This window comes from Centroberyx gerrardi, chromosome 20 (genome assembly GCF_048128805.1).
Source record: "Centroberyx gerrardi isolate f3 chromosome 20, fCenGer3.hap1.cur.20231027, whole genome shotgun sequence".
NCBI classification, from domain to species: Eukaryota; Metazoa; Chordata; class Actinopteri; order Beryciformes; family Berycidae; genus Centroberyx; species Centroberyx gerrardi.
This window is the reverse complement of record NC_136016.1, coordinates 7,628,549-7,651,258: the sequence shown is the minus strand read 5'-3', so window position 1 is coordinate 7,651,258 and position 22,710 is coordinate 7,628,549. Positions and strand designations below refer to the sequence as shown.

Genomic DNA, 22,710 nt, shown 5'->3' with positions numbered 1-22,710 from the left:
AAGGATTAATAAAGTAGATCTTGCCCTTACGGTTTTGTGTTTAGCATGCAATATGGGGAACGAGAGCTTCGAACCACTTTTCACATCTCATGTAGCTGCCTCTTGCATTACCAATCAGAATATAGTCATTGTCGGCTAATGACTCTCAATACATTTGCCTCTAAGAGCACACACCAGTTCACACATACGCACTACTTCTCCTTCCTGACTGAGACAGACACAACTGTTAATGTAATAACTCTCCATTTACATAAACTACTAACCTAATAATTTGCAGCTAATAGCGTAATAATTCTGTTTATACATTTTCCATTAATAAAGGTTACCTAACATTCATTCATTACATTAATGGGAAGTTTGAAATTTTCAGTTCTCCAAAAATTGTATCAAACCAATAATGTAATAATGGACTAAATTGGGTCTAATTGTTGTGGTTTGAAGGTAGAATGAGAGAGTTGCATCAGGACCAAACACTGAAAGCAGCTGAACACTGCAGTTCAGAGGCTCTTTGCAGTTATCTGAAAAAGGTAAATGTGCACATAAAAAAGGAATTAGGAGCTATCTGTCATTTTCTGACAAAATTTAGCATGGTATTACTATTATTTTATCAATTTAGTCCTTTAAAGTATTTCATTTAAAGTAGAGAACGTCCAATCTCCAATAAACACAATGGTAGTTAAAAATTAAACGTAATTGTGTCAGAAATACAATGTATGCAGATAGAGCTTCAAAATTCTAAACTGACACAATGTGCCATTAAAGCAATACTATAGGGCATGTAACTCAATGTATTTAGTATGCATAATATAATAACTGTGCATAATGTAATGTAGTACAATTCTGGACACTTTTTGGCAGATAATCTAATGCCATTACATGTTATGTTGGTTATTACATTATATAGTGAGTTGTAATGTAATAACTTCACCTGTGAAGTAAAAACATGGAAAACTTGATCATCTTAAATTCTCACCCACTTCTGGCTCTCAAGTTCTACATACTCATTTAAATCAGAAAAGTCTGGTTGTTTCCCAGGTAGGCAGGTCATAACAATAACAGAACAACAAAAAACTAAAAAATCTTCTCTTTCAAAAGAATTTATTCACAGTTTTGTGACTTTTATTGCAGTAAACTATTAAAGGACCTTAACTGCAACAACATTTTACAGACCTTTTCCTGCCAGAAAATAATTAACACCTTCTATTGCATTGTGGAAAAATCCACTAGTGCTCCCAGCACCTGTGTGAAGCTCATCACACTTTTCCAATACCCCGCTGCCAGCCATCAAACCACAGATGTGTAAATGTGGAAGACACGGGGTGAACACAAAAGGTGAGACGTTAGAATTACCAAGCACAGACCTGGCATACACCCAAGTGTTTTTGATGGTGTGCTCTCTTCTCCTGGGTTAGAGCTTGCATTGGGGTTCAGTATAGGAGCTGGCACGAGGATCAGGGTGAGACAGTTGTGCATTGAATTTTGATTGTTATGAAAAATTATGTTGAATTGTGTAATTATAATCATCTAATAATATAATCGTTACATTGACAGGGAAAGACTACGTTAATGGTTTATAATATTAATGGGAAGATGGATTCTTTCCTCTTGGACCTCCAGATATTTTAAATGACTCATCTGAATGCGTTTTTTCACGAGGCAAATTCAGGTCAGTCAGTCAGTCAGTCAGTCAGGTAACGCTTAGTGAGATGGCCTCTAGAGGGCGTCTTTGGCTGAGAGATGGCCTCTCGCCTATGGGCTAAATGCCACATTGAGTCCCATACTGATAATGCCATATCGGACCTCACACTCATCCCGCACAGAGCCACACTCTTCGCCATCAATTTACAGACATCTACATCTTCTGCTGTCCTGCAAACCTCAACGGTAGGCAACGTTATTACCTGTGGTGTGTGACATTGGTGGAATAGGTCATTTAACCGATAAACGTGTCGCGCTACCCGAGCACTGCTCCCACTCTGAGCCCCCCTCTCTGCCTTTAATTTACATTCATCCATGTCTTCCGTTGCCATATAAACTTTAATGTTAGGTAACGTTATTACCTGTGGTAGTGGAATTATTTAACCGATAACCGTGTCGTAATGCTTCAGTGCATTGAATTGAACACAGGCGCCATGGGTCTGTACAGGATCTGTGCTTGTTTCACAACTTATCATGCATTGTTACCTGGCTGTTGTCAATAAATGTATAATTTCAAAATGACTAGGTTTGGGTAAAAATCAAATGGCACCAAACAATTTAAATAATTTATTCACAGGCACAATATATACATTAACATAGACAAAAAATGCTGAGGCCTCATACATGGTGGGAGCTGAAAGCAACTTGTAACCTCATTTAGCAACTTTGTGATACAACTTTGTGTGAGAGCATTATTTTCAGAGAGACTGCACTTAAATGCACAAATGAGTTTTCTAGAATGAATGGAAGACACTGTCAATCTTAGTTGGCAATGGCAACATGCCTCGCTAAGGAGCAAACAGTTCATACTATATTGAAAATGGGACAGAATTATGAAGTGCTGTACCAGAAGAGATCAAGTCTGCTTGATGATTAAGAGGTAATCTTTCTGGAGTCTGCTTAACACTCATTTATGAGTGGGATGTGTTATACATTGTACACACAAAATGCAGCCAAAAACAGATGTCACACAGCATTCGGTCCAATTACATTGAGGGAACATACTATTATGTCACATCTTAATAACAGAGTAAACGCACTGTTTTACAAGCAAGTAAAAAGCAAGAAAAACTGAATAAATGAGTGCTCTAATGTCTACAGTTCGCTGTATTCTGCTCATAGTTAATCACACTTAAATTCCAATAATTTACAATTGAAGTATCACTTACATGCTAAGTGGTTTGCTTTGTAAAAGAAACAAAAAGTATTCGCACAGTCTGCGGCACCAGCAAAAACATGAATTCCAGAAAAATATGTTAGGACAATGTTATTTTCTTTTCAATATCCAAAGAGGAAAATATCTGACATTTTGGCAGGCACTTCTGTATGCGCTGAATAAAAGATACTCTAAAGATACAGTATCTGTAGACAGCAGGCTCTCAAAAAAAAAAGCTTCAAAAAAGTCTGTCATTCTAAGGCACCAACAGACTAACAACCCTGCGGTTTTCACTTTCCAATGTGGCACTTAGGTTGTTGTTCATCGGGCAAAAAAGCATAGCCGAAAGGTAAAGCTCTGTTTCAAGCAAATCTATCCAAAAAGGTGTGAGAAGTCTTTCTGCAATGCTATGTGATCAGAGGAATGTGAAAGTCTGCGCTGTCAAAGAGAAGAGGCCTTTTGGGTGGAGAGGGATCCTTGTCAGCCTTATGTAGGAGTTTGAACAGTCCTGTGCCGATATTCATTGGAATGCCCATAATGATGCACTCAGACACACCTAGAACAGGGATACAGGAAATGTTAAGATCCAAATAAGTCATATAGAGTGGAGGTCATTTTCACTAACAACATGCAGCGTCAGTTTACCACAGACGGAGTCCTTTTGTCCAAAGTAGGCAGCATCAAAGAGATGATCAGCTGTTTTCTCAAAGGACGCCAGCATGAGGACACTTTCCTTCATCTTGGCTAAGCCAAACCTGGTGATTCCAAGAATCTCCCCCTAGGCACAGAAGTATGTACTCAGGTAAAATGTTATTTACTACAAGATGACAAATATCAACTCAGCATGGGAGAGATATACACTATGAAGACATCTACCAGTTCTCTACTGGTCATACCTTGTAGGACATGAGGTCTGCTAGGAGCATAACGTGACGCCGATCAATGCTCATTCCATGGTTCACCATGGTGTACTGAATCTCATTGATGATAGTGGTTCTGGCAGCCTCAATACCCAAGGTCCTCTCAACCTAAGACACAAAATCCACATAGTTAGCTCGTTAACATCCAAACTACAATTCAATACGTGTTTGAGCAATGATCCATTTACACCTTCATCCCCCTTGGCTCATACCTCATAAGTATTGTTTGAAGTGGTCCTGCTTCCATTCACCCCGTGGGTTGCCATGACAGCTCTCAAGTTATCCCCCTCCACCAGGAGTTTGTACTTGTTCTTGCCGCTCTGTTCATCAATGTGAATGACAGCGCGGGCGACCTCAGGGATCCCTTGAACCACCACCTTCCAAGCGAGAGACGAGAATGGGAAAAAAATGTCAATGGTGAATATCGGGATGTCCAATCAGCCACTAAAAGGTGTGTTCAATTCACAACATCTTTGGTATGTTCAATTCACAACATCCTGAGAGACCTTACAAGGTAGTGGTGCTGTTTTCAGAGTTGACCTTTCCCAAGAGTAAGAAACCTCGTAGAACAATTTCAACTGTCTGCTCATGAAGTATCTGAGAGTGTACACAAGGAGACAAACCATCCAAAGACATTGTGTGGGTGTTTTGTTTTTTTGACGTCCCACATCAAATTGTTACCTTAGGCAGATCTTCCTTTAAAGTCTGCAGCACGTAGTACATGGAGCTCTTGCTGTTCTCTCGGGGAGAGACACAGACCACAGCCTCGCCGTGCACAGCAATGTCTCCCGGTTTCACTCGCAGTTTTGACATGCAGATGGAGTAACGCACAGTCTCTGCATTTACCTGGTCGGAAGAAAAAAAAGACCCCAGAGCAAAACCCCCCCATTGTTAATCTTGTCATGCTACACAAAAGGACAAACCTGTAATTATGCACCCCATCATTTATAGACCATCAACTGTGAAACAACCCTGCTGTTTCTAAAGCAACAGCGCATATCCTTGGCATGTTGTGTATTCAACAACAACTGCGGGGCTCATCCAAACAATGTCAGTATATTTGAACTCTTCCCAAATCAAGGCTGAGAGTCAGAGATGGATGTGGAGAGAAATACTCAGTGTGCCAGGCAGATGAAATGAAACAGTCTCTTCATACTTAGACACTGTATCAGCAAACAATGGGAAAGCTGTGGTACCTCTAGTCGCAGCAGCCTTATCCTCTCCAGTGACAGTTTCACCAGAATGAAACAGTCATCTGGTAGAAACACCTCTTCTATGTACTCAGAAATCTGTGGAGGATAATGAAAAGACACCATGTCCTCATTCACAGCTGAGCACCAATGTATCACACAAAATGTCCCTTCAGTCACTTCTTGACTGAAGAATCTCGAGGCAAATGGCAGTCATCATTCACTCTCCACAGCGGTAATTGACATGCACAGTTAGAACAGAGGTTCAAAATGTCAACAGAAGAAAAAAACAACAACTTTGAACTGGGTTTCTGAGATAAGCTGCGAGTGGGAATACCTCTCCTAGAAGCGTTTTCTCGATCCTCCCCTTCACAAGCCGGGCAAAGTCAGCGTCGTCCTCCACATCCAAATGAGCGCTGATTATAGGGGTGCTGAGTGGTGGGTAGAGGCATTTCAATAAATTTGTCAAAACAAAATGGAAGAAGTGCTCATTATTGTGCTACAAAGAGGGTTTTTTCTAGAGGGGGCCAGCAGAATTCACTCTGCTAATTCGGTGTCTAAGCCATACACCTAGATGAGTGATCAGCATTATGGTACAGTTCAAATGGCAACAGCTCTTTTCAGCTATCAAGCCATTTCAAAGACAACACCAGTGATGTCTGGTGGCAAATGGCACACATGGGAATCGCTTCCATTCAACCAGGGAGGCAGTGGTCAATAGTAATTTTGCTTTCCATTTGGTAGCAGTAATTTCAAAAGGCGGCAAACACGCACAAAAGAGAATTCCTAGAAACATCAAGACAAACCTACTGTCTCTTTTAAGGACTAAATCGATTGAACAATAATAAAATAGCTCTCACCACAGATAGGAAAGATACTTCTATGTTCTTGTTTTATAATGAGGCATCTCCTTTTTTACCCTCTGGCCCTTTGACAGAAAGAACATACAGAAGCATCTCCATAATTATGTATCAAAGCCTTACGGCCCTACCTGATGTTCTTGGAGGCGTTGATGATCTCTTTGATGCGCGGCACCCCCAGAGTGATGTTCATGGAAGCTACTCCAGCGAAGTGGAAGGTTTTCAGGGTCATCTGGGTGCCGGGCTCCCCGATGCTCTGGGCACACAGGGCCCCCACTGCTGAGCCTGGCTCCATCTGAGCTCTGTATGTGTGCACAAATGATACAGTAGGCTGTCTCTGCTGTATGATTGACCCTTTGTTAAACTGAGTCAATTCAACTGGGTTTGGCAGCTGGCTGAAAAACATCACGATCTCTCAACAGTCCTCAGCATAGATAAGCTGTAATTAACTGAATGAAGTAGCACATCCAGTCACTCACTAGATGAACAATGGGTACTCCACAATACAATGTGCAGGCAATGCATGGCTGTGAGCTTCGTACCTCATATACTTGTCTCTGCACGTTTCTAGGAACTTCTCCAGCTGGGTGGGAGTGATGCGGTCCAGCTGGTAGAGAACCTTTGGCTGCAGTGCAAAGGAGAGAGGAGAGCAATGACATTTCAGGTGTAACTGGACACACATGTTGGAACATATGGATGCTGCTGGATTCAGTAGATGGATCGATGGCTAGTGGTAGCTACCTCGGTGGTGCCGTTGTCGTTGATGCCGTACTTGTCTCTGGTCTTCTTGATCCTTTCTGACATACTCTTGATGAACTTCCTTATCTCCTACAGGCCAGGAGAGAGAATTCAAACATAACAGTGATCAGCTCGACTCGTAATTTCAGAGATTAAAGTCCAAAGGCTCGTTAACATTCAGCACAGCAAACACTGCATTGGGAAAAAATTAAACGCCGTTTGCCACACAATCCTGAGTCATGCGATTGTTAGACATCATAGGGAAGTCAAACGGTTAAGATGTGGAGAACGCAATCTCCCAATAAATCCAGACACTGTTTACTGAGCAATCTCCTTGAAGAACAAACAGCGGTGCATAATTAGTGTAGTCAAATGTTTGAGCAGTGAATTAAAGCACGGTGAGAGTTTTTAACAGCAGAACAAATGGGCTTGTTGTTAATTAAATGCATTATATCTCTTTTTCATCTCATCTCATTATATCTCTTCAAGTTGCCGACATCACTCCGGACCGATTTAAACCACGATCCAACATGCTGGGTCACTATACCTGCAGGTACTTCTCTGAGCCTGTGTCAGTTAACTCCTTCACGAAAGGGGGAAAAGGTTTGTATGTTACAACAGACTTATTACTGTAACTGCATGTAATTGTCAATATTTTTCTGTACTGTATTAGTAATACAAGAAGATAGCAGGGAAATTCAGTAATCATCAAGACAACAATGGTTTTTTTTTTTAAAGGAGGCCTAATTGGTCATTGGTCATTGGTCATGCTGCATTTTCTGTACTGGCAAATATAGTGATTCTGAGTAATCTATCCTAAGTCTTTAGCTGCATTTGGATTTTTCTAACGTAGAAAATGCTTCCAAGTTACTGTTTTTTCTTGTCCTACACCATAGGTTTCCTGCAAGTGAGCCCCAAACACAGCCTTGATAAATCCTTTTCATTCCAGCCTAGCTCTGACTGAGAAGAACAACAAGGAGAGAGGAATTTCTACATCAATCAGAGCTCACACACCATTTGAGCCCAGTGTTGGGTTCATGTCCAATACATCACCTGGAATAATAAGCTTCCCTGATGTTATGCACCATGTATTATATGTAGTATTATTATTATTATTATTATTGTATACACATTTCAGCAGTGCAGTTACTTTAGTATTCTCTGCATCTTGCTTCTCTGAGGCATTTTGACTTTTGTGCAACACAACCATTAAACTAAAAGTAGATATATACAAATTTTCTTCAATTCCTCATAGGCTACTAATGAGCATGTTTCACCTTTAGGTGCTATAACACCCACTCCCGTGTCTATGACTGTGGCCCGCCATTCTTTGCAGATAATTGTTTTCTGTTCTACACTTTCTGAGCCTGAACCACTCCACCATGTGAATGTCTTTGATTTAACGCTCAACTGTTAGAAGTGATAAGAGGCTTTTACTACCTGTAATGTATCACCGATTCACTCCTTCAATAAAAAGATTTATAAAAAAAAAAAAGAAATGATAAGAGGCAATTTTACACCTTTGCACATACTTCCTCTAGTGTACCATTTCTACAGTTATCTACACGTCCTACAAAGAACCTTAATTAAAAGAGAATAACATCTCCATTCTCAAGAGCCAAATAATGAGCAGCCTACTGAATGGCAAGCAATGGAAACACCGAGTTGAACTTAATGTATGGAACATTGTGCGACCTTTTCACCAGTGCTGTTACGTGAAAGCCATGGAAGTAACTTTTCATTATCTCTGGATTGGAGACCCTGGGACTGGGATTGGAGTACATTTCTTGAACTGAAGGAGCTGTTTCAGCTATGGTGGAAAGTACACACTGAGTCAGCCCATTTTGTGGAGCTGCTGCTATGAAATCAATAGATAAGACCTTATTACAAGGCATTTGAGCGTGAATACCAGAATTCAATCTGGAATTCATTCAATCGCATCAATCACTAGCTTCGTATTCAGGACTTCAGCATGTTTTTTTTTAGTGCTTCTCTTGTAAAAAAAACCAAAAAAAAACAAAGATCATTAAAAAAAAACATAGCCTTAATGGTTAACAAGGTAATGCAGTGAAATTACCTCCAAGAAGCTGTCTCTGCAGCACAAGAAGTCAGCTCTCTTCATGATGGCTTCTGCGGTGAGGACAAGCTCGTTCTTACTGAGGGCTGGCTGGTCTGGACACGTGTAGACAGACTAGGGGATGGGGAGTGAAAAAAGAGATTATTAGGCTGAAATGCGGTCGATGCACTCACTCACGGGTAATCAATTCCTAATAACTGATACAGACGGCATTTAAAACTACCCTGATGATTGAAAGCAAAATCAGGTGTGATTGTGGAGCCAGTCAGCTACTGTAAAGGTAAGGTGCTAATGATATAGCCAGCAACCATGCAAGTGCCATTTAGCACTGATGGCACTCAGCTAATCAGACCATAATAAGCATATAGAGAAAAGGTCAGACTGGATCAAACCACAAAGCCCTTAGTATTTTTGAGACAAATATACTCTATATCAACAACAACCCCCAGCTGGGCAGACTGATCATTTAACCCACCCGGATGTTGTCCAAGACTCTCTTGAACTCCAGCGGCTCATCCTTGCCCTCCATCGCAGCAGGGTCCAGGCCGTCGCCGCCGTAGATAAACTGGATGATGTCGCCCGTGGAGCTCCGCACCGTCAGGTCGTACTGCGAACACAAATCCTCCAGGGACTTCACCAGACGCCTCTGTCCAAACAGGCATGTGCACAAAAAAAAAGAAGATTATAGTGATATGTGTACAGGAACACACACACATACACACAGAAAATACCCTTACCATGCTGACCTGAATGTATATCCAGGGAGTCAAAAGAAAACTTTCAAGGATATTGCTGGCAGACAAACACACACTGCACTTCCTTTCATTAAGCTGCATGACATAAGCAGGGCAAGAGGAGTGAACCATGGGGACAATGCCTTCAAGTGTTACCTGCATGTATCCGGTCTCTGCGGTTTTGACAGCTGTGTCCACCAGACCCTCCCGGCCAGCCATGGTGTGGAAGAAGAACTCTGTGGGCGTCAGACCGGAATAGAAGCTGTCGGCCACAAAGCCCTTGGCTGCAGGCAGCTGGACAGAGGTAGCAGTTAAGACAACATCAGGTGGGTTACCTGCTTTACTGGTTTGGCAGACAGACACAGGTAGGTGGGCTTATTTGCGGTTTAATTTTATTGTATTATTTTGAAACAAGTGTTATGCATTGATTCTTCCATTCCCGATTTATGGGGAAGCACACAGATCTGATAATACAAATGAATGGGTAATTAAAACACAAACACCACCTAATTTCTCAAAACCAAAAAAGGAACGCAATGAATCTTTGTGATCTCATTAAATCAGAGGCTGAAATAAACTAAACAGAAAAAAAAAGATTGAAAAATGATCAACGGAAGCAGTTCAAGGTCTTGATCAAATGTGTTCTTAACTTCTCAACACACCATTAGTCATTTCAAAGCTGACGCACCACTAGAAGAGATGAGCATTCAGGTGTGAAAATTGGATGTGACACACAAATATATGCAGTATTTATAGCTCATTTCAATGTATGCTATTTGCAAGAGCTGCAGGAGCATTTTATATCCCAGCACACAAAGACATGACTAAGTATGACCTGTCACGTGCTGTTAAAGGAGTTGTGTTTACACATCACTGTGGCACATTAATGAATTAATTGGGATGGATCTTACTTTTGAGTGTTTTTCAAAGTGAGGCAGGGAGCGATTCTCAAAGCCATCAGGTACTCGAGAGCCACTTATGGCCTGCTGTCCCACACAGGCAATCATCTGGGAGATATTGATGAAAGACCCTGTATGTATAGAGGGGATGGAGGATGGGGAGGCAGTGCACAATGTCATTAGCAAAACAACAATAAGATCACTCACACACTACATCACACATGTAAGGATTTGACATCCATTTGAACAGAAGAGACCTTTTTTCTTTGTTACTTTATGTGTTGAATAGTCTTTTGACGCAAGATTGTGTTGTTATAGCTTCAAAGCTGCTGATGTACTATGATTACATAGATTTAATTAAATTCTAACTAAAGTTAAAACTCTAAATACTGCAAACAAATTAAATGTTAAAATCAAGACGAGAGTGCACTCTTCACTTATTAACAACTGAGCTATTCAGATGCTCCCCACTATAGTAATTACCAAGCTACTTCCTTGTATGTGAACGTCCGCAGGCTGCAGCAAGTACCTATCCTCTATAAGAGCCCAACTGAGGTGCTCCTTCTGAGGACCTAATATGCCTTTATCATTCTCCAGCTGCAACATTTACAAAAAGTATGGTGAAGCAGCTTTCTGTTCTTATGCACCAAAGGTTTGGAACAAACTCCCATTACAAATAAGACAAGCAACTTCTGTTGATAGTTTTAAGAAACAGCTCAAAACCCATTTTTATGATCTTGCTTTTAATTAATTCCACCTTTTTATTTTAACACCATTGTTATTAATTCATACTTCTTATATATTTCTTATACTTGTTTTATGCTTTTTATATCTAGAATTGTTCTTTATTATTTTCAATTTATTTTATACTTGTACTTGTTTTATGCTTTTTATATCTAGGATTGTTCTTTATTATTTTTAATTTATTTTATTATTATACCTGTTTTATATTTCTTATACTTGTTTTATGCTTTTTATATCTTAGGATTGTTTTTATCATTATTTATTGATTTTTATTGTTTCTCTTGTAAAGCACTTTGAGCTGCATTTTATGATATGAAAGGTGCTATATAAATAAAGTTTATTATTATTATTATTATTATTTCTACCCCTGCTCCTGTGGGATTTCACAGTTTGATGAAACGTCAATCGCACAAGCGGCGTTGTTTTCAGCCACTTCTATTCCGTGCGTAAGCTGCAGGCTGCCTGAGGTGGTTTCCTGAGTGAAGGGTCAAAAAGAGCGGCACAGAGGGAGACTGCAGAGAATCAGCTGAAGTTGCAGGCAAACCAACAGCAAAAAGGTAGAATTTGTGGCTAGATTTCACATTTAATGTAAACAATCATAAAGTAAAAGTCTTGCTAAGTTGCTATTCAACATTAGAGGAGTGTTTTGTCAACAGTCATGACATCACTGTCCTGGTCCTGTTTGTGTGGACTTTGCATGTTCTCCCCATGTTTGCATGGGTTTCATCCCACAGTACAAAGACATGCCAAATGCATGCTGGGATATGCTGCAGTGACCCTGAACAGGCATAAGCAGGTATGGAAAATGATTGAATGAATCAACTGGCATTTCTTTTCTTTAATTGCAATCAATTCAAAATTTTCATAAATTTTGATCTTGCTCGTTTAATTTCCCCAAAGAGTTTGTATATTAACTCACATTTTAATTGAATCAAAAACAAACCAGAAGTGCCGTATCTGGGTTGTGTGCGAGAATCCCATTTAAAACTCAGAGCCAATCACTGCTGCCTTTGGCTCAGCAAGGTCTCGATATCCCACATTTTTTGACGAGAATTTCTGCAGAGCTCTGTTGCTTTACACAGAGGTGTGGCAACGTGAGATTATAGACAACATACTGCCCCTTTGACAAGTCATCCCAAATAAATGCATTTTGAAACAAGTGTGCAAATAATTAAGATGGTGGACACTTTCCTGAGGTGACTGAGCCACATCAACCATAAAGGCCACCGTCTCCTACTTAGTGCTTTAGTGTTTGGACGTTGTTGTCATAGTGACACAGTCTTTATGGGCTGAGGGGCTAATCAAAACATCTTTGGAGCTCCTGCTACAGCCTGCCCAGTCCTCTGCATTCAGAAGGAGCAAGCTTTTATTCAAAAATACATGGCACCAAGTTGAGATTTCATAATTAGCTGCGCTTCCTTGTCTGCTGGCTTACCTTTGGAGCCACAAAGGGCCATGATAAGAGGGCTGTTGCTCTTGTCAAGCTCTCTGAGGCAGGCGCTGCCAGCGTGGTCTCTAATGACGGACAGCTCTTTCAAGATGAGAGCCTGTTGGCGCACACACACACACACACACACATAACGAAACACATGCAAATGCCTTGGTTATTGACATACCAGCAGCTAAGCCTTCAGATATGACGTGGATTTAAAAGGCTCTGAAAGGGTATATGTGGTGGAAAGGTGTCAGTTGGGAATAATCAAGATATTAAGTGGACTAAGAGCCTAAATCTGGTGTGTATGCGTGTGCATGCCTGACCGAATGAATTGTGGCAGGGCATGGGATCCACAGTATGCGTTTGAATGCATCTGTGTGTTTATGTTTTGTGTGTATGCTGTGATGCCTACCTCCAGGGTCTCCTCTGCGGTGCAGCCCGGCTGCTGCTGCAGCTTGCCGGTCTTCAGAGCCTCGATGTATTCATCACACTTCCTGTAGCCGCCGTCCAGCAGGTCCTGCTTGGCCTTCAGCAGACCATGGCCCGGTGTCACGTCACCAATGCCGATGGAAAAGCCCCGGTTGGCTATAAGTTAAGGAGGTTAAAGGTCAGGTTAACCTTGATCTTTGGCGATACAGACAGCACATGAACATGTGGAAGGACAGACTGGGGCCTTTTTGTTCTGATGTCTCAGTTGTGGATCCAGGGTGTTGCAGAGATCCAGGAGAATTGCCCTAGGTAGTCTATAGCACATCATGAGCCATTCAATCACTCTCAGATATCTGTGCAGTCCCTAAACACTGCTCCAATAACAGCCAATATGCCATTGTCTTGGCTGTGCGCTCGTGGGTCTTTATATCATAATTAATCACTTTGATCAATCAGATAATCATGTGCTTCCAGTTTAATAGAATTGTCTATTATGGCTATGTTCATAGCTTTGTTAATAAGGTTATTATCAGTAGCCTATTTAGGGTTACAAAGGCATTGATGCACATTTTCTTGTTAATATGAGGTCTGTAACTGCATATAGTATAAAACTAAGTACTAAGTAAGTCTAAGTACTGTATAACTCCAAGATGCACCACAGGTGTGCTGAAAGGCTGTTGGATGTGTTTGGACGCTGCAGGCAGAGAGTTCCTGTCCAGTGCTCCAGTCAAACTCAACATCATTACTATATGGCCTAAAGTCTGAGCTCACCATCTGATGGACATGCTGCTTCAATTAAAATCAATGCCCATCTCCGCTGATGACTGGACACCTGACAGCGCAGTCTCTGCTATTATTCCCCCAATCCTTTTCACAGCACCCTGCTCTCCACCCACAGCTAATAAACTGCCTATTTTGAATTATACACTTTTTAGATTCTAACTTTAAGTTTTCACTCACTTTCGACAAAAACACGTCTATTTCAGAGTTAAACTTTTTTCTTTTCATGTCTCTACACAAAGACTTCTCCACACGCACCCAATTTACGAACAAGTGGCATTCATCATCAGATGCACCTGAGGGTGCGCAAAACATGAAGGGGCTGCACATGTTTCATGAATCCCACATTGGGTTTTCATAGGAACTTTTCGCAAGAACAAAAGTAAGAGGAATTTAACAAAAGTTTTATGAAGGAGGCCCAGTATATTTAGTATAAAGCTCTAAAATATCACCTAAAATATAGATGATCAAATCTGTAGAGGTGTGATTGTCAACCAAGAGCTGAATTACCAACTACCTACAAACCTACTAAAAAGTGTCACTGGTTTTCATTTTTGTCAATCAATCATTTTGTGAGAGCATTTTTCCCCAAATGGTGGATATTTCAATCTTCGAAGCAATGCAGGTTATGTGGTGTTCAAGCGTTTGGGAGCACCTACAGAGGTAGACGGGAGCCAGTCTTGCCAGGCGGGACATGGCGTTGGCAGCCTCCAGCTGTCCCCAGTCCCTCAGCAGGATGTAGAAGATGTTGTTCTTGGAGCCAGATCCCAAGGTGCCCTTGTCCATGCTGCCACACATCAGCTCACTGTTCTGGATCACCACGACTGGGAAGGTGAGAAGCGATGAGGCAATTAGGACCCAGAATAGTAACATGCTGACCCTAACCCTACCCCCATGCTGTGAACATAAGGTGAGTGGTTCACAGCATGGGGGTAGCCTCTAATGGCCTCTAATGGCCTTTACTTTGATGCTGCTGTGTGAGAAGGTAAAGATTATTCACATAGAAATGCTAATCTTGGGGGAAGATCTCCATGGAGGGAATTTCAGAGTTTGTGAAAAAAAGGTTTACAAGAGAAAATTCCTAATTATGTTATGCTTAATAAGGGGGAATAAGTATGGAATTCATGGAGCTATGGAGCTAAGGCCAATAGCAAATTTATTGACAAAAAAATAAAAAAAAAAATTGCTAGAAGACATTTGATTAAGGTCAAATGTTTATTATTTATTAAATTTTAATTCAACTCGTTTTATACTGCTCTATCCATGTATATTATTTCACTCACACTTTTGTCTGAGTTTGTCTTTGATATGTAAGAATCATTGTTTACTGTACAAATGTGACTTATTTTATTAATATTTCTACTTGTCTTGCATGCTGTAGCCCATGACAAAGTGGTCCGAATTTTTTATTTTATTGTATCCTGGTTTTAAATTTTGTGCAAATGTTTTGGATGTAAATTGTGTTTTAGTGGGACCCCAGGAAGAATAGCTGACACGCTTGTGTACAGCTAATGGGGATGCTTATCAATAAACAAATAAATCCACTAAAATGTCATCATGTGATGCGTTCGGGGGACATTTTCAGCTGGAAGCAGCCATGGTCAGAGGAACTCACACGAGTCGTTGTGGCAGAGGTCCTCTCCCTTGCCGCAGTACTGTTTGCCCTTGGTGCGCAGGTTCGCCTTGACCGGACATTCCTTACTAGGCTTGAGAATGAGGCTGAAGATCTGCTTGCCTGTCCACAGAGCCATGGGCTGAGGAATGCACAGAGAAGTGTCATTTGTCAGTTTCCGCAATCATGCAGTTGCCCCAACAGATCAACAAGCTAACCAGGGTCAAGTACCTTCATTATAGCGGGGTGAGGGAGCGCAATCTTGATTTTTTCATCTTTGCCCACAAGGATTGATGCCACTATCTGACAGGCTTTAGATCTGTCAAAGAAGGTGTCCTTCAGTGTCAAGAGGTAGGCTCCTAGGAGACAGAGACACAATATAAAGTTGGTGGACATGGAATACAGCAGATTTTATATATGGCTGAGGTGCTCCCCCTTCAGGTAAAGAAAGGTTATGCTTTCAATTAACAACATACATTCATGTACTGTATAATGTGCATATAACAGTATATTCAGCAAATTTCAAAACCTATGGATTATTAAAGTGTTCTGTTAAAAAAAAGTAACTTTGAAACCAATTGACAGTACTTCATGTACTTTTCATTTTCCATATTGTTTGCAAGAACCTACAGTATATACTATCAGGGATCCATACTGCGCATTGTACATTGTACACACTATTCCAGGGACACTGCGGGAGACATGTACTGTAAACAACAGTCTTATACCCTTTTATCAAAGATGAGCAACTCTGTGCCAGTTAATAGAAGTGCCTGCGGCCTCACATCATATAACAAAAGACTGCTACTGATTGGCTCTCACACACACCGCTGTGTGGCACAATACTGACCTGTCAGGAAGTCCTGAATAGCAGCAATCAGAGGCTCGCCATTTCTCGGGGTCACAAGATTGGCTTTGGTCTGGGAGAAAAGATAACGAGCCATGTCAGAGAGTACAGTCTCTTTATGAACAGTGCAGTTCCTGGAGCTAGCTTTTCACTATGTGTGTGTTTTGATGATACATACACCCATCAGGACCAGGGCTTCAGCCTTGGCCTCTTCGGTCTGAGGTAGGTGGAGGTTCATCTCATCGCCATCGAAGTCGGCATTGTACGGCGTGCACACACACTCATTGAAACGGAATGTCCTGTGAGGTTTGACTCTGGCCTGTGAGTTTGTGAAAGGTGAAAACCTATTAGATCATTCCAAACAATTATACAAAGACACAATTAGAAAATAATTTACATCCAAACTGAGAGCAAACAAGATTCCAACAATATTAAACTTAAGGGCTCTAAGGGTGCGTTCGCAACAAGCGTGTTTGGAGGGGTTTATCCGAGACCGCCTGTTAGGAGTGAGAATATAATCGAACCAACTACAGAAAATTACCCCAAAACACAATGTTTTATGGGTATAAAGACACGGATGTTGAAATAGCCAGCAGTTACTCATGCTTGGAAAGCCTACCGTAAATTGTAGGTGTGATTGCACCCAAGATTCAAATGTAGTGAACTCACGATGTGGGCCATGATACTGAGTTTGTGCAGAGAGGGCTGTCGGTTGAAGAGGACAATGTCTCCGTCTATCAGGTGCCTCTCCACCACATCACCGAACCTCAGCTCCTGGGCCATCTTCTCACGGTTACCATATTTTAAAAACCTAACAGAAACAGATGCTTCAGCGTTTGGTGGTGATACATTAAAAAAAGGGAATCACATCAGGTAAGTATTTGTTTTAAGTCACGTCATCGTGAAATGTTCCAGGAAAGTCTCGATGCAGCCAGTCTCACCTCTTCATCTGTGTGTGGCGATGCTGGATGAAGTTGGCTCCAGGGTGAACTTCGGGGCCGTTACGCACCAGCTTCCTCATGAGTTCCAGATTGGCTTTGTTCACCTAGAACAAAGTACTGATTTTAGTTTTAGATGACTCCAGTGCTGGTATGGAAGTGGAAATTTGATGTGACTGGCACAATTTGTTGTAGCTATGGAGCGGGGCTTACCTTCTCTGGATAAGTCAGGATTTTGGCCACGTGCACTGGGACGGCCACCTCATCGATCCTCAGGTTTGGGTCGGGAGAAATGACGGTTCTTCCAGAGAAATCCACTCTCTTCCCCGAGAGGTTTCCTCTGAATCTCCCTGAGAGTTATCACAATAAATCAACATCAATTTGATATTAAAATTATTTTCTCATGGAGCTGTACAAGCAGGGTCAGAAATGAACACCTGCCAAGTGCCAAATAATGGTAAAATTTGTTTTTGGTGGATAAATTAGTAAGGGTCACCCATCACACTGGCCAGTAACTTTCTGAGATGATAACATTTGAATGCCTTGGTTATATACAATCTTTGCCTGTTCTCAAACTTTGTCCCTGCAGTCCCCCATACTGTATACACTCTGACAGTGAGCCAATCATATCAAAGCAAAACAATAGTTCTGTATCAAATAGGCTCCTGATTGGCTGCCGGCAAAACTGGCTCTATACAAACTTTTCCTCCAGTTTCTCTGCTATTAGATGGCTAACTAGCCTAACGTTAGTTGAAACTTAACATTATTCTCAAGTGACAGGTGGGAGGCCACCAAAAGCAAACAATGCAGACCAAGACCAAAAAAGTTCCATTGTGTAAGTGAGCGATATTGACATATTTCCATTTTAAGGAAAATATTATTATTGTTTTGTATTATTATGTATTATTCTTGGCAGATTTTTTTTTTTTAGTTTGCCAACCATTGGCAGTGAAAAACTTAATTTTGGAAACTGTACAATTAAAGAAAAACAAACAAAATGAAAACAGAGAAAATGAACTAAGTCAGAACTCCCCAATTTTGATCTAGATTATACCTTGCTTTCCCTTGAGTCTCTGGACGAAGCCTCTGGTCCACTTCTTGGGAGCCATGTTGAGGGGGATGCCAGAGAGCTCGCTGTTGATGTAGAGGGCGCACTGCAGCTGGAGGAAGTCCCAGTCCTCCATGATCATCTGGGTCTTGGCTCCGGTCATACGGTGCTGGATTATAACATGGAGTTTATTGATGCAATCATGTCAACTTTTAGGACATTAATATATACAGTATTGATCTAACATGGAATATTTCTATATACAGAACAGTAACCTGTCATTAGATGGTGAAAAATAAGACCTCTAATAACTATATAAGACATTTTAATACTTTTAAGGCCTTAAATTTAGATAAGTTACTTTAAGACTAAGCCTTTTTAAGAACCCTATTTCAGTTACTGTACTAGATAGATGACAAACCTTCTTGATGACATCGTTGAGGAAGATGATCTCCGTGAGCTTCATGGTGAGGTCGTCCTCGTTGGTGCCCGACTTGAGGTCGCTGACCACGGAGGGCCGTATGCAGAGCGGAGGCACCAAGAGGCGGGTGAGGATCAGGTCGGCGGGTTTCCCTGCCTCGGGGTTCATCAGCAGCAGGGGAACGTCTTCCGCGGGGATCCTCTTGAACATGTTCAGCACCACCAGGGGGTTCAGGTTTTCCTGGAGATGAAAGGAGAATGAGCTGCACTTCATCATGACAACGTGCAGCATCAGAGCATTTCCAGCCATAGTCTAGGCTTATCCCCTGGTGGCAATAAATGACACTCGCTGTAAAATATGAAAAGAGTGTACAAAGTTCACCTGCGCTCTGGTAAGCAACGATTCCACCACTTTGTTGTGCTCTATGGCGATGTCAAACGACTGGAGAAATTCTGACACGATAGGATCCACCACCTTCTTGGTCGTCTTATACTTCTCATGGATGATCTTTAGCAAGCCACACTTTTTCACCGGCCCTAAAGAGCAAAGGGGACACATGACTCAGCGGTTCCAGCTGTCACACTGGGATTGCTGGCACAAAAAAGTCAGAGACGACCAGCAAATACCAGAAATGCAAATGACTTTTTTACCATTGAACGCGGAACAGCTCAGACAGATTGTCCTTTTGCGGCATTTGTCTGAGATCTTCTTCTTCAAGCCTCGCTTCTGGAGGTAGGCCAGGTTGGGCCTTTTCAAGAAATCCGTGAACTGGAGTTTCTCTTCTTTTGTCAGCATTATGCTGGAGCACGTCTTACAAATCATCTGGAGAAGACAAACTGCCACGTTAGAATGGGGGAACTGCATCATAGTCGCACAACTGATGGATTTTTTTTTATTTTTTTTATATATATACATTTTATGGATCTGAAATTATAGCTGCATCTGTGTGACATCAGTGTTACCTATACGTTTTTAATGCTCTTTAAATCATGTAAAAACAACTGTAACTTCAGTAATTTACAATATACCAAAAATGGGGTAAAAGAAATATGATTAGAACTTGATTTATTTCAGAGGAATATTCCATTTGATATACCATATACACTGGGGTATTAATCTTGTAAAGAAGACTGTAAACTTGCCTGTAAGATTCCTATGATGGCTTTGAAATAACCAACATGGAAACATGGCAACTCCAGGTCCAAGTAGCCATAATGTCCCAAACAATCTGCCAGATTCTTCCCACAAGTCTCACACGGTCGGTCTTTCTCACTGGTGCCCTGCAGGACACATGGATCGTGATATGAAGTCCTTGTTGTAACTGTTATAGTGCAGTCCTTTTGGTGATAACATTATTCGATTCAATTAACTTAAATTCCATTCTAATTTATTGTCATTCCTCCCTAAACAAGTGCACAGTGAAATGAAAAAACATTTATTGGGTCATTGCAAATAAGAGCAAAAACAGCATAGCATGAGCAACACAAACAAAATGGTGCAATAAGACCACATAATACAACAATGCAATGGTAAATAGCGTATCATGTATTGAAGCAATCATAATTGGGAATTTGAGTATTGCACTATTAATAGTGGTAGTACAAGTGAGCAATGCAAAGTAGTTATGCATTTCAGGATTAGCAGAGCACTGTATTTAGGTATTAATCAGCATTATTTGGGTATTAATCAATATGCGACACCTCATCTAACAGTCTTTTTATACTAGCCGGAGCTGAAATCGCAGAAATGTTCAGCGTTCCTAATCTTTAATAGTGAAAGAAAAGGCTTGAAACATGAGTAAGTTGGAGATGGGATCCGTGTGTGTATGTATGTATGTGTGTGTGTGGGTGTGTGTGTGTGTGTGTGTGTGTGTGAGATACCATGCGGTGGTCCAACACTCCATAGGACAGTGGGGTGTGCTTGGTGTCCTGGCTGTACAGATTCTTACTGACCACCTGGATGTGGGCCTGCTGACGCATCTGCTCAGCAGATTTCATCCCAAAGCAGATGTGGCTTCTGTAGACAAGGATGAAAAGCAAAGCCAAGATAAGCACGAGGATAATATCTCAAAATGATAACCACGGGGCAATATCCCATCTGTCATCTGTCCTTTGTCATGTCAGGGAAAACCAACCCAACAAACCAGTGCTCAGTTCCACTTTTAGAAATAGTTTTCCTGTTAGCCCATATTTTTACACCAAAATGCAACGTGGAATGCGGCAGCGAGCAGTGTGAACCAATTCTAAAAGTTGACATTTTATTGAAATTAAGTGGTGCTTCATGGGTAACATGTATGCCGGTATTTCCCGGTGGACACAATTGTTTCGTTGAAGGCCTTAACTTATGTTCTATGATTGCCCACAAGCAAGACAACAATAAACTGACACATTTTCTAATGGAGTTTGGCGTGACACTTTCTCCATACAAGACAGGAGGTAACGTATCGGGCTACAACCTCCTACCAACCCATAATCATTGCATCAGATAAAGAAAGGTAGGGCCATTATATTACAACTTCCTTAACTATATTGTCCGCTATTTTCTGTAACATTGCCGTACTAACGTTAGTTGGTGATAGCCACTTTGCAAGCTTGGCAAACTAACTAGGCTGTGGAAACTGGCTAACCGGCAAGCTAACAGGTAGCTAGCTAGCTTTCATAGTGTATTACTCACATTTTTTTGGCCACATCTGTCTCTCTGAATTGTTCCTTCACCATTGTGGCTGCTCCCGATTAGATAACAACAGAACAAATTAAACAGTTATTTTGCCCTAACTCTAGCAGGCTAGATTTTGCATGTAACCATCACGCTGTCACTTCCCATTCCCATGTTATCGAAATGCTAGCAGCACGACGCAATGTGTTGATAACATGTGAAACACAGTAATGCTGCCTTTAAGTCCAATCAGAAATGTACAAGTTACGATTGAGCGCACATAAGCGACCCAACCAATATGGTAAATATGACTGGAACTTTTCTATGATATCCAAGTTGACAAGATATAACGTTTAGCAGGCAGAGAGCATGGAAGCCGTATGACGGAAACGTTATGTACACAACAACGTTTGGCTAATAAATTATTCAAAACATCAATTGAATGGCAGGTGCACATTTTCCCTCTTCATTCTGCCACTGCAGCACAAAGTATCTTTGTACTGTTTCATTTCTAAAATAAAACCACAGCCACCAAAACACTAATTTTGTCAAATGGTCCGTTTTGTTTTTATTTCCACCCAAAAGAGCTCAAATGCGCGACAAGTAGCATTTACAACTTTTAAATTTGAAGACAGAGCTTACGAGGAGTACTTGAAGGCAGCACAACCTCACACACAACGACAGAAACGAAGAGAAGCCAGAGAGCACAGACACAAGCAGTATCAACTGAGTGCTGCCACCTAGTGGATAAAGTGAATGACACTTTCTTCCACCCCTTATACTATGAGAAATCATTGTAATAATTCTATTTCTTTCATTTATTTTTCATCTTTGTCTCAGTATGTTCGATTGTTATTTTACACACCCTCATAATGCTGTAACTCATATTTTCATACTTTTTATTCATACTAGTTTATAGTGACCTTATCATACTTAATGGTATTTTTAATGTCTTATTTTATTATTATAAGTATAGATATTTGTAGTATTCTTCCAAAATGTATTATAGGATTACTATAGGTTTTTCTTTCATCTTTAGGAGACACACTAACATGAAATTATCATTCTTTTTATTAGTGCCTTGCACATGGGCACCTTAAGGGACGGGGTTGTTTTTCGTTCTATTTTTCCATCCCATTAAAACCCCATTTCTCTAATAGTTATGCTACTGCCAACCCCCATTTCACTAAATCTTGTGAGGTCAAAATATACCTGCAATAATAGAAAATTACGACTATGATTACGATTATGATTAAGATCATGGTAGTTATGTTTCTGCATGTTGAGGTGAGGATCAGGAAATGAATCTATACATTCTTTACAGTAAAATATCCTCAAGTATAACAGCACAAGGATGTGTCTGTTTGTGCATGTGTGTGTGCCAGCATACATGTGCATGTGTATGTGTGCCCCCTTTTGTGTTTATATCTGTGTTCACATCTATAGCATTAGTACTCCTCAGTGTTGCAGTGACACTAATACGATTATGAGAATTATTCCCAAAAGAATATCTCCTCCGCATCCAAAAG

The 22,710-nt window shown here is 40.9% G+C and overlaps 1 protein-coding gene across 1 annotated transcript; it reads right to left on the bottom strand.

Annotated features, from left to right (window-relative positions):
* Nucleotides 1–2,252: 2,252 nt before the first annotated feature.
* polr3a (polymerase (RNA) III (DNA directed) polypeptide A) lies at nt 2,253–21,339 on the bottom strand. The gene is made up of 32 exons (XM_071907722.2): nt 21,200–21,339; nt 20,407–20,542; nt 19,669–19,806; nt 19,177–19,348; nt 18,908–19,062; nt 18,527–18,766; nt 18,112–18,274; nt 17,271–17,407; nt 17,061–17,164; nt 16,789–16,930; nt 16,298–16,438; nt 16,123–16,192; nt 15,504–15,631; nt 15,276–15,414; nt 14,320–14,484; nt 12,864–13,036; nt 12,452–12,563; nt 10,285–10,403; nt 9,530–9,667; nt 9,115–9,285; nt 8,640–8,753; nt 6,566–6,652; nt 6,367–6,449; nt 5,956–6,126; nt 5,302–5,395; nt 4,971–5,063; nt 4,456–4,620; nt 3,987–4,151; nt 3,751–3,882; nt 3,500–3,632; nt 2,864–3,410; nt 2,253–2,810 (listed from the first exon to the last, which is right to left on the bottom strand). Exons 1-31 carry the CDS (start codon nt 21,241–21,243, stop codon nt 3,262–3,264), a joined length of 4,173 nt encoding a protein of 1,390 aa, XP_071763823.1. The 5' UTR covers nt 21,244–21,339; the 3' UTR covers nt 2,253–2,810; nt 2,864–3,261.
* Nucleotides 21,340–22,710: the final 1,371 nt, after the last annotated feature.

Excerpts from the sequence above, each read along its gene's own strand:
- polr3a (XM_071907722.2), bottom strand. The coding sequence starts at position 21,243 with ATGGTGAAGGAACAATTCAGAGAGACAGATGTGGCCAAAAAAAT. Across the intron at positions 19,807-20,406 it reads GAGTGTTGGACCACCGCATG|GGCACCAGTGAGAAAGACCG; the intron begins GTATCTCACACA and ends TGTGTCCTGCAG. Across the intron at positions 6,450-6,565 it reads ACGACAACGGCACCACCGAG|CCAAAGGTTCTCTACCAGCT; the intron begins GTAGCTACCACT and ends TTTGCACTGCAG.